Source organism: Chanos chanos, chromosome 10 (assembly GCF_902362185.1).
Source record: "Chanos chanos chromosome 10, fChaCha1.1, whole genome shotgun sequence".
Lineage (NCBI taxonomy): Eukaryota > Metazoa > Chordata > Actinopteri > Gonorynchiformes > Chanidae > Chanos > Chanos chanos.
In genome coordinates this window covers 19,658,971-19,675,446 of record NC_044504.1, presented here as the reverse complement: position 1 = coordinate 19,675,446, position 16,476 = coordinate 19,658,971, and the positions used below count along the sequence as shown (strand labels likewise).

General features: G+C 43.2%; 1 protein-coding gene across 1 annotated transcript in view; it reads right to left on the bottom strand.

Annotated features, from left to right (window-relative positions):
* Positions 1 to 834: 834 nt before the first annotated feature.
* The window catches only part of wdpcp (WD repeat containing planar cell polarity effector), a 33,174-nt gene continuing 17,532 nt past the window's right edge, over positions 835 to 16,476 (bottom strand). The window contains exons 10-17 of the mRNA XM_030787449.1: positions 14,991 to 15,600; positions 10,887 to 11,075; positions 10,413 to 10,536; positions 9,520 to 9,583; positions 5,897 to 5,999; positions 2,857 to 3,016; positions 960 to 1,054; positions 835 to 842 (exon numbers count right to left, since the gene is read on the bottom strand). Of these exons, the coding sequence (XP_030643309.1) occupies positions 835 to 842; positions 960 to 1,054; positions 2,857 to 3,016; positions 5,897 to 5,999; positions 9,520 to 9,583; positions 10,413 to 10,536; positions 10,887 to 11,075; positions 14,991 to 15,600 (1,353 nt within the window). The remainder of the gene's footprint in view (positions 843 to 959; positions 1,055 to 2,856; positions 3,017 to 5,896; positions 6,000 to 9,519; positions 9,584 to 10,412; positions 10,537 to 10,886; positions 11,076 to 14,990; positions 15,601 to 16,476) is intronic.

Below are 16,476 nucleotides of genomic sequence, written 5' to 3'. Positions count from 1 at the left end.
GTAATGTGTTACAAATGGCTTTGTGCATCAACACAGTAGTATTAAAAACATTTTACATTTATGTCTGTAATCAAACTAGGCCCAGATGAATAACTTTGAGTGTCTCAGGATCTTCAGCCAGCTGCAAAAAGTGGGGGAAAAAGTCTTTAAAATGTTGCCAATGTTTACTGGGCTGGTACTCACTCTCATCACACCACACCTCACTGTCACATTTAAAACAATTAGGATTTATGAAAACATCTTTGTTTTACAGATGTAATGCCTAATGATTTTAAATAAGTGTGGCAGGTTTTTGTAAAAAAAAAAAAAAAAAAAACCCTTCAAAGATCGCCGTTTCAATGGTAAAGAAGAGCCCTATTATTATTTGCATAAAACATAAAGAAAACACAAAAATAGTTCAACAGATTATTACCTGATCATCTTTGTCCGTAAAGTTTATTTCTGTAAGAAACAATGCAATTCATTAATAAGCGGCAACACATTGCACACACTGCACACACACACACACGTGCACACACACACACACGTGCACACACACACACGTGCACACACACACACACGTGCACACACACACACGTGCACACACACACACACACACACACACACACACACACACACACACCACACACGCACGCATGCTTACTTTAAAGCAGCTTTATGTTGGATTGTGCTTGTACAGAATTAACAAAATCATTTTGTGGACAATAAAAATGTTTTAAATATGATTAGCAAATACCATGTGAACTTGTTAGTGTTGCTATGATAAAAGTGGGCCACATGTAAAACAAGGGCATGTTTTTAGCGTGAGGACCGAATGTTATGTACACAGTATGTTTACAGGGCTGTGTAGACACACCCACACCCACACCCAGACGCATACACACACACACACACACACACACGAGCGTATAGGCACAAGCATGTATTTACACACCCTTCCCACAGACACCTACACATACCTGTCTGTTTACACGGCCAGGTGTGATCATTGCTCAGGGTCTCTGAGAGTACATCATTCACTTCTCTATTCACCTGCCTTCTTCCAGCAGCAGTGCTGAAGAGGAAACACACAAGAATTATCTGATTAGTGTCCATTAACACACGTATACCTAAGCCTGTAATCTGAGATAAAGAGCGCTGACTGAACACGTTTTTTATAATTTACACTGAAACTTACAATTCACCAAAGCCAAAAGTACATTCATTCATTCAATCAATCACAACGGTAAGGCGTTCTTTACCGACTGAGCGTTTAGGCTTCCAAATGCCTATTATGCATCCTCAGTGAGCACAGGGTGAAGCACACAGACATGAAGGTAGAGTGAAGAGCCTGCTGCTGTAGAGGCCCTGTGAATCTTATCAGTCTGTGAGGAGAGGCATTCCACTGTGGGCTTCTCACTCTATTGACTGATTGGAAATGGTGGCTTTGAATGCTTTGAGTGCATCGTTTCCTATTCACGTAGACAGAGCGGTTACAAGGATGCCGCATTCTTGTAGAAGGGAGAAGCGGCTTATTTATGATACATCCCGCATTGACAAGGAGTGTGCCACTGTACTGGACCGCTGAATCAAATGAAAATGCCAAACGACGGCTCTGAACTGAAGGAAGAGGGGGAAGAAAGAGGAAAGGATGTATAGGGAAAAATAGAAGATGTGTTGTATTAGGACATGGGAAATGCTGGAATGTTTCCCAAATTATTCATTTATTTATTTATTTATTTATTTATTTATTGCCTCTTGTCTCCTCTCTCCCGCTGCAGCATGGATTTGTCACATGTGCGCTGTTGTCATTACAAAGATGCTACCGGCCGGCTACGCCTCTCTCCAGCGTTCTCTGCGCCAAACAGAGTGTCTCAGAAACACTCAGGCATGTTTTCTCTCTCTAAGCCTTATTGGCTAAGCATAAGGAACAATGAAACTTCATCTGAGACCACATTAAGGCTGGTCAAATCAAATAAAAAAAAAATTGTCCAGAAAAAAAACAAAACAAAAAAAAACCAGAAAAGAGAAAACAGAAAGGGATTGAATTTCCTTTTGCTCTTTCAGCTGGCATTATCTGTGTGAGAGCATCTTGATCAGCTTTCTTCCATGCAGTCAGTAATGCGGTGAGGACCTGTAAACCGGGGTTTTGGCTGCCAAATTGCCATAACCCTCTTATATTTTATGTTTTTAAAAACAGCTTAAGCTCTGTCCATCCTCTTTGGGCCATGCCTGTTTAAATTGGCTGATACTAAGAGGCAGGGGGAAGGAGATTTGAGATAGATCTCGAGAGCTTAGGGAGGAAGATGGAGTTGCCACAGTGTTGGCAGTTTCTGCAGTCAAATAGCCATGAAAAGTGTCTGTGGATGAAAGCGAACAAGTCCATTTTTTATCTAATAAACACAAATCCACATAAATACTCGATGTGCTACTTGGGGGAAACTGTAAACCATACTCCCTCATCACTACCCTTCTTGAACTGAGGCAAGGGTTTGCTTGTATTTGGCTGGGGTGCTCAGTCACACACACTCTCGGTTTGTCTGAAGTGTGTCCTCATAAACAGGCTTGACTCACTCCACCCAGGACACACTAGGCTGAGGGGATTCTCCAAATGGGCACAGATTGACTTAAAAATGTCTACAAATCCCTTAGACCGATGGCATTGTTAAGATACATCCTAACCTAACAAAATGTCTCTGCTTTGACATTGACCTATGTGATAACCTGACAGGTAGACATCATTACATGTCTTAACAGCTAAAACTATGTAGTAGTGCATTACTCATTACACCACAGAAATACACCCAAATGTTGGGCAAGTTTTTCACACAAAGCCAAAAGAAACACACACACACACACACACACGCAGAAACACACCGTGATGGCAGGCCGTCCTGTGAGATCCTGTGTGTTGGGGCTTGACTCCTTCCCTCAGTGCTCCATGTGAGAGGTTTGCTCTCAGCCTGTTTGTCCCATGTTTTGTCTGTGTGTCTGTCATAGACTGCAGTCCTTCTTCCAAACACAGCCTGCAGTTCATCTGAAACACATGAAGTACAAAACACACAGTCAGTTTAAACATCTGCTGACAATGGAACAAACTCAGAATGTACACACAGTGGGATTGTGTGAGCGAACGAGCAATTGAGTAAGTGAGAGAGAGAGAGAGAGAGAAAGAGAGAGAGAGCACAGAGAGACAAGCAGAAGCATGTTTTTCCTGTAACGCTGAAGTTAACAGGCTTTGCCTTTGGAGAAAAGACGGAGGAGAAAGACTCTTGGATTGAGAGGAGATAAAGCTCCTCCACTTTAGTTGAACACTGGCAGCCCTGGAGCCATATCAGCCATTGTAAGAGGAGACAGCAGAACCAGCATGTACGAGCTGTTCCTCGTGGCAAAACGTCCTCAAAGGAGTTCTCTCTCTCTCTTAAATTCTTCCCTCAGTCCCTTTGCACAATAGAGTATCTAACCAAATCAACACACTTGTCAGACAGACATTTAAAAGTGAACCCGTACAATACCTTCAAAAGCAGTGTCAATCTGTGCTCAGAGCTGACAGAGGGAGAAAGAGAGAGAGAGACAGAAATAGGCACTAATAGCAACCTGAAGAAAGGAAGGAGTACCGATAAACTTTTAAAAAGAATCACAACTTAAGATAAAATGAAGGGTGAGGGGAAGGCGTAACAAATGAAAATCTGTTGGCTGATACGGCTGCTTCTCCCATTTTCTTCTGCCTCCTGCAAGAATGACAATCCAGCAAGAGCTGTGAAACTGATACCTACATTTTTCATTAAGGGACGACCACAAAATAAATACCGCATTTTTAAAAACATCTGTCATGGAAAATGAATAGTACATGTAACATATTTATGCAAACACATACATGCAGTCCATGTTTTGGGGCATGTCCAGATAGACGTCTGCTCATGTGTGATGCGTATGTACAGTTTGTGTACCAGTGTTGGATTTCATGGGTATATTGTGAATATGTCTTCGTCCTTAAGCTACCCTCCTGTCCGACAGGTTAGGATGCTGCCCCTACCTGAGGTTGGCTAAGAGTGTAAACAAGACACCTTGGCCATATAAACAGTCCCTTCACAATGCCATCGCTCATTCTCTATTTATGACCTGGGCTCTGTTCCTCTCATAAACATTCTCCGTCCAACACGAGTCACACTAATCCGGACTGGTTCTCATCCAGCATCTATCAGAGAGCAAGCTCATCGATAGGAACACTAAAGCATTCGGGTGAGACGTGAATGCCAGAGATGGCTAAACAGACCTTGAGGAGGAGGAGGAGGGGGAGAGATGGTATCACCTGTTACAGAAAAAAAAAGAGAAAACTAAACGCATGGGCAATCACATATAATTGCAACATTTTAACTATTAACATCTGCAAAGTGCTCCCAAGTAGACCTTCCTTCATTTCCCCCATCCACTCTCTCCTCCCTTCATCTTCACACCTCCTTTTTTCCCCTTCCCTCGCTTGGTTTCTTTAGCCCTTCCGTCCAAGGATAGGCTCCAGGTGAAACAGGGAACAGGGAAATCATCAAGGACGTAATTAAGAGGCTTATGAGTGGAGAGAGAGAGGCTATGTGCACACACACATGCACACACAGCGCCCCAGGTTCTGACCTCTGCATGAGCAGTTGCTCTGGTCTCATCTGGAGGCCTGTTAGCCAATGTCTGCGTATAATGCATGTAACAACCTCCGCCCAAATTTAAAGCACAGAGTTAAGGACTCACCATCACACTCCTTCATCTGCTCCCATCCTACACTTATTTAAATTTCCCCATGCCCCGTGGGCCCAGAGAATTTTAGCTCGGATGTCATTAGAAAAAAAAGAAAAGGCTATTTTTTATTTATTATTTCTGAAGGCCGCTCATGTAGAGAAGCCAGCAAACTATTATGTACTACTCTACAACACTAAACATTCAACTCCAAATTTCTAAATTTAAAAATCTGCCGCCCATATTCAAATGACTAATTTCTGTCTAGTAATGGACAAAACCTATCACAGAATACTGTAATATGACTCATAGAAGACAATCTCCTTGAGTGAGGTGTGTGATGGCCACCTTAGGCTGCGGTTTAACTGAGAGTGAAGCAAAATCTCACTTCGCTTTCCTTGCGCAGGTTTGATTGCTTGCCCGAAAAATGAACAAGCGAATTTCGCACCACGTCACAGCAAGCATTTTTGATTACACCAGTCAGATTACACACGATCAGCTTGTCCTCCATCTTGACTGAAGAGATTTCTGGGAAGGGGGCGTGGCTTCTAGCCCTACTTGAAGCTGTAGAAATGATCCCTGAAAGTACAGGAAAGTACGGCCCTACTTGAAGATTACTGGCTTTCGCCTGGCGAAATTTTTGATTGAATTGAACATTTTTTAACTCAAGCTAACGCTCATTTCACTCATTTCACGTTGCAGTTTCGCCACGAGCAACTCCGCCCATTCGCCTCCTGCCAATGACTTTTCATAAATTCATGTCGCGTTCGGTTAAAACTTCTCTTTAGAGCTCCAAGTTTGACTGAATCCAACCTGCACTGAATGTGCTGTGTTCTGTGCCCTGTTCTTCTCATACCACCATGAAGAGGAAAAACCAGTCTCTCACTGCCCTGAGAAGGATTGGTAAATAAGGAATGTGTCCAAATTCCTTCTGGTATTTGAGCTCTGTGGTTCTGGGTCAGAAGCCACTGAGGACAGAAGAGATGAACAAACTGACAAGAGCAGATTTTTTTTTTTCTTTTTTTGGGACTTTGATTTGGAGAGGCACACTCTTGTGCAACAGCACAAAAATGTGGTTTATGTTAAAGTGAGGTGTTACACACAGCTTTAAGGCAAGTATTAGAATATTTCATATCATGATTTTTTTCTATATCGATTTTTTAAAATTGTAATGACAGTGTTATTCTCTTACCTGAGCCAGATGTTACCGACTCTGCATCGATTTCATTAGCCTTCTTCTTCGCCACGTCTGCCAGTACCAATTCCCCCTTATCTACAGCCACATAATGGATGTCCTTTGAAGGTAAAGCAAAATAAGAGTTTAATCTAAAATGAATCTCAGCTCCGATGACAATAGTCCAGTTTTTTTTTTTCTGAGGAAAAAAAGATAAAGTAACCTGTTTGAAGCTGACATCAGAGAATACTGGATGAAATGCTTCTCAAACTTTCAAAATGCAGTCAGGTCCCCTCCCCTAATCTGAACTCTCCGTGGATCTTATCTGACAGTTTGAAAAACACGGGAGAATCGCTCACCTTTCAGAAACCAAACTGACCCATCTCTATGGTGGGATAGGCCTTTAGCAGCCCCATTACCAGCAGCTGGGCTGAATGTGTGCCATTTTAAATCCTTTTCATCTCCATAAATGCAATACTATACATATATATATATACACACACACACACACACACACACACACACACACACATATATATATATATATATATATATATATATATGAGACTGTTGAGCACAATTTAGTCTGTGACTGGATACAAATGTCACACTTTAATGGTAATGTGAAACGTGGGAAGGAGCGTCTCACAGAAGATAACTTAACAAAGGAGATTGTGAATGACACTCTGCAGGTGTGAGGTGAATGTCTACGGTATGAACTTTGGCCAAAGGAAAGTTATCCTTGGTATCTGTGGTCTGATCAGACAGTCACGCCCAGCCGCATGCTGTCTGCGTGTCTGTAATTCCACTGCTAATCAAATCCAGTCATCTGATTTGTCATTAGCGTCATCATCATCCAGAGAGATGACCAGGACAAACTAACCTCCTCCCTGGTTAGCTCAGGTTTAGCCCATGGATAAGAACTTTCTGGCTGAAAGGTCCAGCCACCAGAGAAAGAACACCCTAGTAACGAGCACCTCGTTCGTGTCCCAGCTCTGTCTGATCCAACTTAAGAAATCCTTCTGCACCAGCAACATCAGAGAGGCCTGGTCTACAATGCAAAGCTGCCTAATGCCGACACCCAGCCGAGAGGCCAACGGCTTCTTAATGCCCACATTGTCATCCTGCTTTTAAGCTTCTACACACAGAGAAATGATCAGAGGTTCAAAGAGAGAGGGCACTGGCAGAGAAAGAGAGAGATTTCCAAACAACCAAAAACAAATTCTACACAATATATCATTTGGACAATATATCATTTGGTGATTAGATTAACTATTGGTTTGTAGTGTTCCTAGCTTGGATAAAAACATGGTCCCTTCATGACGACAACATCTATTATGGAGGGCCCCTCTGTCATTTTTAATGTGCAGAAATTCTATAGGTAAATATTCAAAAGTAAGAGAGAGAGCAAGAGTGAGAGAGAGAGAGAGAGAGAGAGGGAGAGAGAGCGAGAGAGAGAGAGAGAGAGAGAAAGAAAGAGAGAGAGAGAGAAAGAATGAGAGACAGAAATAGAGTAGAGAGAGTGCCAAAACATAAAACATTTGGTATCTGCTCTGGATTTGTGGACCTGTGATGCTTTATTTCAGCTCAACAGCATATAATGCCCCCTGAGCCAGAGAGAGAGAGAAAGAGAGAGAGCGAGAGAATCCAGATAACTAAGAGGGGATAACAATAATACTGCACATAAACCATCAGATATTACACCTCTTATTCACAGACGCTCAAACACGACACAGGATATGCACTAATCTTATTTATTTAAGAGCTTTAAGGGCTAAAAAAGCAAGGGCTAACTCTCTCGATAAACCTGCTTTTTACCGTTATTTTGGGAGGGAACTGCATGTATATCCACATAATGACAAGCTGTGGATGATGTCATCTGATATTTGGGTTACCTCAAAAAGCAGGGAAAAATTAACATAACCTAGTGGAGTGAACCCAGAAAAAGCAACTGACTATCAGTGCAGCAGAACCTCCAAGTACACAGACACACTGAAACACTCAACACAAACATACACACACACACACACACACACACACACAATTCAGGCACACACCTGTAATCCAAGCACTGTTTGAGCAACACGTTTATCAGATATGTGTAAGGGACTTAACATTTTAATACCATTAATTAATCATTTCAGCACAACAATGGGCTAATACGAGTGATGTGTGATCCCGTGTTCTACAGCCTGGCTCAGCCAATGTCTAATCAGAGATATTACCGCCGTCCCCACATGCTCCTTCCTATGTCTGCAGCTAAATGAGGGAGAGAATATGGAACACACGAGCCCCATTAAAGAACAAAGCCAGCATCTCATTCAGCAATTGGAAATTTTGATTTAATTAAACACCACATCAAAAAAAAACTCCAACCCATTGGTAGCTGACAAATGACCTAATTGGATACATTATCGGCTTGCCATCAAAGAGTAATTAGAACTATAGAATCTCACCATTATGCAAAACAGTCGTGCGAAAGGGTAACCCCTCCCCCTTCACCCCGACACCCCCTCCGTCCTTAACTCCAGCCCCCTTTAATTTCACTCAAGACCAAAGTGCCTCATTTTACAAAAGATTTTTACAAAAAAATTCTTTCAGACTTCCATTGTAGGAAACAATGCAGGTCTGAAAAGAAAACAATGAAGACCAGAGGGCTGGGCACCACTGGGCACTTCTTCCAGGGTCCCAGTGGGGCTGAAGACTGAGGGGGGAGAGATCACATGGAACAAGGGGGTCTTCCATGCAGAGGCCCTCAGTCCCTCTTCTCTCCAGCAGGCAGGTTAATTTAACTTCTGTAGCTAATTAAACAGGAGGGAGGAGACCCGCGAGGTGAAACGTCAATGCCTTCAGTTCCCATTCGTTGCTCTCTTTGTCATTCCAAAAAAAGAAAGAAAGTAACTGTGGGAGCATTCATAATTTGTCTCCCCCTTTTTTTTTTTTACTTTCTCTTGTTTTGTTTTTTTTTTACCCTCTTTCCAGTCCCCTCTCTCTCTCTCTCTTTTTTTGGATTTCTCTCTCTGCCCGTTTCCCAGACTGACGTAGCAGTTCTTTTTTTGTGAATTCTCTCCCTCATACTCTCCCTCTTTCTCTCTCTCTTCTCTGCTCTTTCAAGGTCTACAGCTTCAGCTCCACCTTTTCAATTGGTGCTGTGAGCGGCAGCACTTAGAGGGGAATGAATTGGAACCAGTGCTATCAGTGTGAATGTGTGGGGGGGTGAGGGGTGGGGGGGGGGGGGCAGAGAAAACCCGGTGTGAGCTTTAATGGGCAGGGTGGTGCTGGAAAACTCTAGAGTGCTAGGGGCCCAGTGAAAGGGGTCACATACACAAGACCTTTTAAAAAGAATGAGAAAAAGGAGGGAAAAGAAAAGACAGTGTACTGGCCACGAGAGCTATGAAAGACAGACCCCCACTCCTCCTTTTTTTGCCTCCCTTCCTTTGGTAACTGTTGCTCTGTCATCCTAGCCCTTGTTATTGCAACAGTGGAGAGGTTTTGCACTGGCGCTAAGAGCTAAGATAAACTAAAATAACCGCAGGTCATAATCGCCAGTTATAATCTGCAGTGAAGTGAATGCTAACTAGTCTGAGGCCACAGTGAGTCCAGGCCTATGGGTGTTGGTGAAATGCACGTTGCACGCTCACCATAAACAGGTCTCGTGCTCCTATGTCCACGGCAAGCAGGAATGCCTTTTCAAATCGCTCATGTCTGAAAGAATAGAAACAAACGACTAAAGGATTATGGGTATTAGTGGACAATGTCAGCTCTCAACTGCACAGCCTGTTGTACTTAAGTTTTAGTCTGTAAGTAGTGTTGGTCTTTCAAAAGTTACAGGGTTACTAAAAACCCTATAACTTTTGAGTGTGTGTGTGTGTGTATGTGTGTGAGTGTGAGAGAGAGGAAGAGTGAGAGAGAGGGAGAGAGAGAGAGAGAGAGAGAGAGAGAGTATGTGAATAGGTTTGTGTGACTGCGTGTACATAAATGATGTATAACTAATTATGTGTACATGTATATATAAGCATGTACATATACATACAGTGTGTGTGTCTGTGTGTATATATAGCTATAGCTATAGCTATATCTATATCTATATCTATATATATCTATATATAGATAGATAGATAGATAGATAGATAGATAGATAGATAGATAGATAGATAGATAGATAGATAGATAGATAGATAGATAGATAGATAGATAGATAGATAGATAGATAGACAGATATGTGTGTGTGCGTGTGTGGGTGTCAGTAAGAGTTAGTGTACTTGAATGAATAAAGGTGATTTTGTGGATATGTATGTGTGTGCATACATGCATGTTTGTGTAAGTAAGCAAACGAAAATTTGATGAATATTTGTGTGTGTGTGTGTGCGTGTGTGTGTGTGTGTGCGTGTGTGTGTGTGTGTGCGTGTGTGTACGTGTGTGTGTGTGTGCGTGTGTGTGTGTGTGTGTGTGTACGTATGCGTGTGTATGTGTGTGTGTGTGTGTGTGTGTGTGTGTACGTGTGCGTGTGTACATGTGCGTGTGAGGGGCTCACCTGAGTAGGTGATGGAAGAAGCGGCGGGCGTATCTGCTAATGGGGTCTCTGTACTCCAGTATAACTGTGTCAGTCAGGGCTTTGGAAGGGGCATAGAACATCCCCAGTGCAGCCTCCAGCTGGGCTGAAGCAACATGATGAAATCAACTTTACTAATGACACAGGCGCACACACACCCACACAGAACATTATACTGAATCTACATCTAATTATACAGGTCACATACACACAGTCAGTATGCCAGCACGCTCAAATTTCAATTCTCACACAGAGAACATCAGAACTATTGAGACACATAAACCAGATGTAAAAGGTCGACAGTCTCTGCATGGCTAACCAATTTGCTTGACTCTGATAACTGTATTTGTTCAAGGGGCTTGTAAGTCAATGAATACAAGGATCCAAAGCCAGTCCACAGCTGAAGAACGGTAGGGAATCAGGGAGAGAGAGAGAGAGAGAGAACAGGGGTCACACCTTCTGTGTCAGGATCCAGTGGCAGTCGAAGCAGATAGTCAGTGATAGAGATCAACACTCTGTAGCATTCGGTTCCCTTCATACCCCAGTCCATGGCTCCCAGTATTCCCAGTGCCTCATCTACCTCCCCACAGCGCAGCCGATGGTGCACCAGCTCCACAGGGCCCAGCTGACTCCCACTCAGAGCTCCTGAATAAACAAGACAAGAGAGATATTAGGTCTGTCCACCAATCCATCGACAGACTCCTGTAAGCCACTATAACTATACACAGACAGATTAACATATAGGGTATTTGTGTATGCAAATGTTGTGCAAAAACATAAATGCAACAAATACAAGGGATTGGTAGGGGTGTTTCTCATGAGTGCTATTCACTGGAAATGTTACTGGCATTGGAAAGGCCAACAACTAAAATAACTTGACATAATAAATTGATTGTCTATTAAATGAACCATGCTAAATGCTTTAGTAAATCTAAATTCTAATAACAGGAATGATGATAAATATGAACTGGTTTTGGATTGCACTGACTGTCCCAAATCCAATAATTTTTACAAGGGAAGGAGGACAACACAACCCAACTATGACCAAAGTGTAGCACCCATCACCCATCCACGGGATGACACATCAGATGTAAAGGTGAGGAGACAATCATTCAGTTACTGGGACTAGGGCCAAAACAGAGGCTGAGACAGAGAGTGTACAGAACCTAGAGTGTGTGACTTTAGACAGGAAACCCAGGCCTAATTCCCCTGCTTTTCACATCAAGTGTTCAGGGATTTTTAATGACCACTGAGAGTTAACACCATGGCTTTACTTTTTGTTGACAAGTAAGAGAGAGCATATAGTTTACAGTTTACACAAGATGAGTACAAACAATTCACAGACTGCTTAGTTTCACTGACAAGGACAAGGTTTAGTTCTAGTTTCAATTTAATTCTGAATGACTGGAATTTAGTCCAGGTCTAGGCTTAACCCTCATCAAAAGCATAGCGACGAGAGTCAAAACTCTTCAGATGTTCAGTTCAGTTTATCAGCTGCAATTTCTGGACAATACGTTTTCACTTTTCAAAACAAGGAGGGAGGCATAATCCCAGACATCTGACTGGATACAGTAGTGAGGATTGTGAATGTGCCCTATGTTCAATGTGTTCATTCATACAGCACCACGGACTCTATCTTAAAAGGATGAAGAGAAACAGCTCCTAACTCAGATAGCACCGTGACAACACATTACCAGTTAAGTAAGTGGCAGAAGATCTTTAAAGGCACTGCACAGCTAGATTGTCATTGACATTCAGATCGATCAGCTCTCTTTACTGATTCACCCCCTGCCTGTCGCGAGGAAGTGTGTTAACGTGAATGTACACTGAGTAAATTGAGTCAATACACGTATCCATTGATGTAGCCTAGATGGTCAGCGTGTATGATAATGAATTTAAACATTACTGAAACAGCTCCTCTCTTCTCCTCTTCGCTCCTCTCTCTTTCACACCTCTGTTCTTTACACTCTAAACCAGGCCTCTCCTCTTGTATGCCTACTGTTCCTTCATGGCCTCCTCTCTCTCTCTCTCTCTCTCTCTCTCGCTTTCCTGTCCTCTACTGTGTTGTTAAATTTCCATGACTAAAGTGGACAGGAGGCCAGAGAAGGAGTGTCTGGGATCACAATGAGCAGTAATCACCTGAGGCAGCCGACACCTCTGCTGTCCGCGTGCGCACAAAAAGAGCCCACTTAATTATTCAGGAGTCCACTAATCCGCTGGTATTGAATCACCCCGGGCAGAAAAGCATTATCAATCCGAGTGCCGCTTAACCTTGCTCATTCCTCCACAGGAGCTAAAGCCAATGCTCCCAAAATGAGAAAACAACAAAAAAAAAAGACTCACAACAGTAATAATAAAGATCACACTCAGGCACACACACACACACACACACACACACACACACACACAGAGGACTGAACAAGTTCTATATGAATAAAACAAATCAGAAGGCTTTTTGTTTATTAATGATTCCAGTTAGCCTTGTACATGCTGCTTAGACTGAATTACACAAGCTTGGACTCTTATCCTTGTTTTTTTCTCTAAGGCCTGGACTCCTCCGTCACAAAACCTAATGCTGTCCCCTATTCAGAGATGTGTGTGACCTTCCCTTGCAGAGGACGGCATCTGGGTGGACATTTTTTGGGGTTTTAAAGTGACAGCCACCTTATTGTCTAATTGATTTAAAAGAGCGAGGGTTGGGAGCGGCCAATTAAAATTACAAGCTGGCAATTAGCGAAGCAGACCGGCATAAATCCCCTAAAGAGCCCACTAATGTGGCTAATGCATCAGCTGAGCTCAGCGTTTCCGAGGGAGAAAGAGAGAGAGATAGAGGGAGAGAGAGAGAGAGAGAGAGAGAGAGAGAGAGAGAGAGAGAGAGACAGAGGGAGGGGAAGAGAGAGAGAGAGGGGGAAAAAATAGTGCCATGCGTCACCGTCTGTTCTCTGTTAAGTCTCTTTGGAGATGGCAAAAATGGAGTAGAAGTGAGAAAGAGGGGATTAACACACCACAACTCCAACCCCCTGTCTACTTATGTGACACAAACACAAGGCTAATAAAAAGGCTCACTCAAACCCAAGTCAACCCGGCTCTGATCCCAAGTCAGGCCCATATTAGTCAAAAAAGAGAGAAAAGTGACACTGATTGTCAAAGCCTATCCTCTACCTGTGAATTAGCCTCTTAATATATTACGAAATGTTGTCTAGAGAACATGAATACCCTCCCCCTGAAAACAAAATGTAGATTTTGTTGTGAAGGAAAGAAAGATATAGTTTTGCTTAGAGTCTCTTGTCTGGTGAGAGTACGGCATATTATGAAATTGAGTCAAAGTTCCCTGTATGAGCATACACCTAGAAAAGGAGACAGCTGAAAAATATTTGAGGAAAAAAAAATCTCAAAGCATTTATTGTTAAATTCTAATAAAAAACATGGAGAAAACAGAAACATCCAGAATGATGCAATCCTGATGACAAAATAATGTAACCCAATGTAATTCTCTTCTCTCTCTAATTACTGTGTGCACAAATTAGCTTTCTGTCTCCTCCGTTTGTGGTACCCAGCTGCCCTCCAATATCCACTCAGCAAACCAGAGCAACTCCACTGAACGGGTGCCCAGATGAGATAACTCACGGAGGAAGAGAAAAAGAAAGAGGGAGGGGGAAAGAGAAAGAGGTTTCCTCTGGAAAGCTGGAGGAATGCCAAGGCTTTCTTCCTCACCGCGTCCAACTCTATCATGTAGCAGTCCTAATGAAATACAGCAAGTCAATAAATAAAAGAGCATGCTAAACAAACACGCAACATTCATGCAAACAAACAGGACACACGCGTCGCTCAGAATTATCATTTTTTGAAAAAATAAATAAATAAATAAATAAATAAATAAAAAGGAAGAAAGAAAAGATGTATGTTTACTTCCGTCATCAAAACCTTGGCACCTGATCAGAGGAACAGGGACTATTGTTGTTACCACCCCCCCCCCCCCCCACCTTCTCTATTCTTCAATTCCTCCTCTCCTCTCCGACTCCCTCTCCAAAACTTCAGCTGAGCTGCACTACGTCTCATCTTCCTCCAAAGTCCAAATTAAAGATGGAACGGCTGTGCAGGTTTGATTGGCAAACTTTATCTGAGTCCCTGAGGGACACACAGTCACTGTACACGATTTATCGGAAAAATACCGCCCACAATGCACCAAGAGGCATTTGTCCCAGGGCATTTACTGAGTGACCTCTGTGGAAGAAACTTCTTTCCCTGCCTTCCTGATTGTGTCACCGCCAAATTAGACTGAAAAGTGTGAATGTCCAAGTATCACATTTATACAAACATTTTATCTGTGATGTTAGACTGCACCTCACCTCATAAAGAAACAAACTTACTGTAATCTATAAAATTTTTGCAATTCTCTGTAAAACCCTTTTTTGGTTGTTTGTTTTGGTGGGAAAAATCATTGTTGGGTTTGCAAATAACATTTTGAAAACCTTTTTTAGAATCCCTGAATCTACAATCCCCAATACTCTCCCCTGTACTGTCTCTCTCACACACAGACATACACACACACATACTCACCCAGTCTGAGTCTCAGTGCTGCCAGTGGACCACCATGGAAGCTGAGCAGGAGCAGGTCACGTACCTCCAGGCCCTCACCTCCCTGAGAGAGCGGAGAGAAAGCCCACTGCATCCCGACCAGGCCCCCAGAGATGGACAGGTGCTGTGTGAGCTGCAGGGTGGCGCCGGGGGCTGAGGCCGGTTCCTCTGCCACCAGCTGCAGGCGAAGGGGCGAGAGACCCATGTCAAAAACCTGCAGTTCGCCCTGGCTGCTCCCCACCATCAGCAGGGCTGCGGTGGGGTGCCAAGCCAGCAGAGAGGGAAGCATGGGACACAGGGCATGGAGAGAGAGTCCGTGTTGGATGTCAAACAGCACCACAGACGAGTCCTGCAAACCCAGGGCAAGCTGCTGTTCTGAGGGGTCACGGGCGCAGCAGACCGGTCGGGAGGGGAGCGGCAGGGCGATGACGGACAGGCGCTGGAGCCGGCCCCGGGCACACTCATACACACAGTTCTGGGCTCTCCTGTCATGGGCCTCCTCACACACCTCCACTGTGAGGACCTGGTAGGACTGAGTCAGGCTGAAACAACAGTCTAGAGGTTTACCGTTTGTGCGAATAGAGCTCAGCACCTGGAGGCAAAGAGAAATAGACACAGAGACAGAGAGACAGAGAGAGACACTGAGAGACGGAGAAAGAGTAATGTCAATGCCCTGCTACCCCAACTGAGAGCCCCACAGAAAACTGGCATTGGCCCGCACAAATGCAGTGTTACCATTTTATGCCTGGATACAACTAACAAACAGCCAAATTAGCAGGAAAGTGTACACAGGAAATCCAATTCATTTTAAATGTATTATCATTGCTACATATTTCCTGCCTGTCCTCAGTGTAAAAAAGAAAAAAAAGGCACATGCTGTAAATCTCTATTGTTTTATGTGTCTGCTTAATGGAGGCTTAAAAAACTTCATTGCCAACTCATTAATGAGCTAAAGGCTGTTCTACTAAAGCATATACCTCTTCAAAACCTGTGTGAAATTATATCTAAACTTTTTGTTTTGGTCTTTATCAAGTGAAGGATCAGAAATAGGGAGGTACAATTTCAGAAACAGATATAATGGACAATATCTGAAAAACAGATGCATATAAGAAATAAAGATTTGTCCTACAAGAGCGGTGTGTGTTGTGGTATCAGAGATGCAGCTTTAGACACGTGAAAAGCTCACATTCAGCATATTCATACACAAATCGGCCCAACACAAACAGCCAGTCAGGCATCACAGCAAAAGATATCAGAGCCTTCCACGACTACAATGACTCGTTCTATAAATGTGTTTGGAGATTTAACCTCTCCACACACCACACACACACACACACGTACACAAACACACACACATGCGCGTGCACACACACACACGCACACACACACACACACACACACACACACACAGAGCATAAAAAGAGATTCCCTATCGTAAAAAAGCATTCAGGGGGTATGGCTGCCTCTA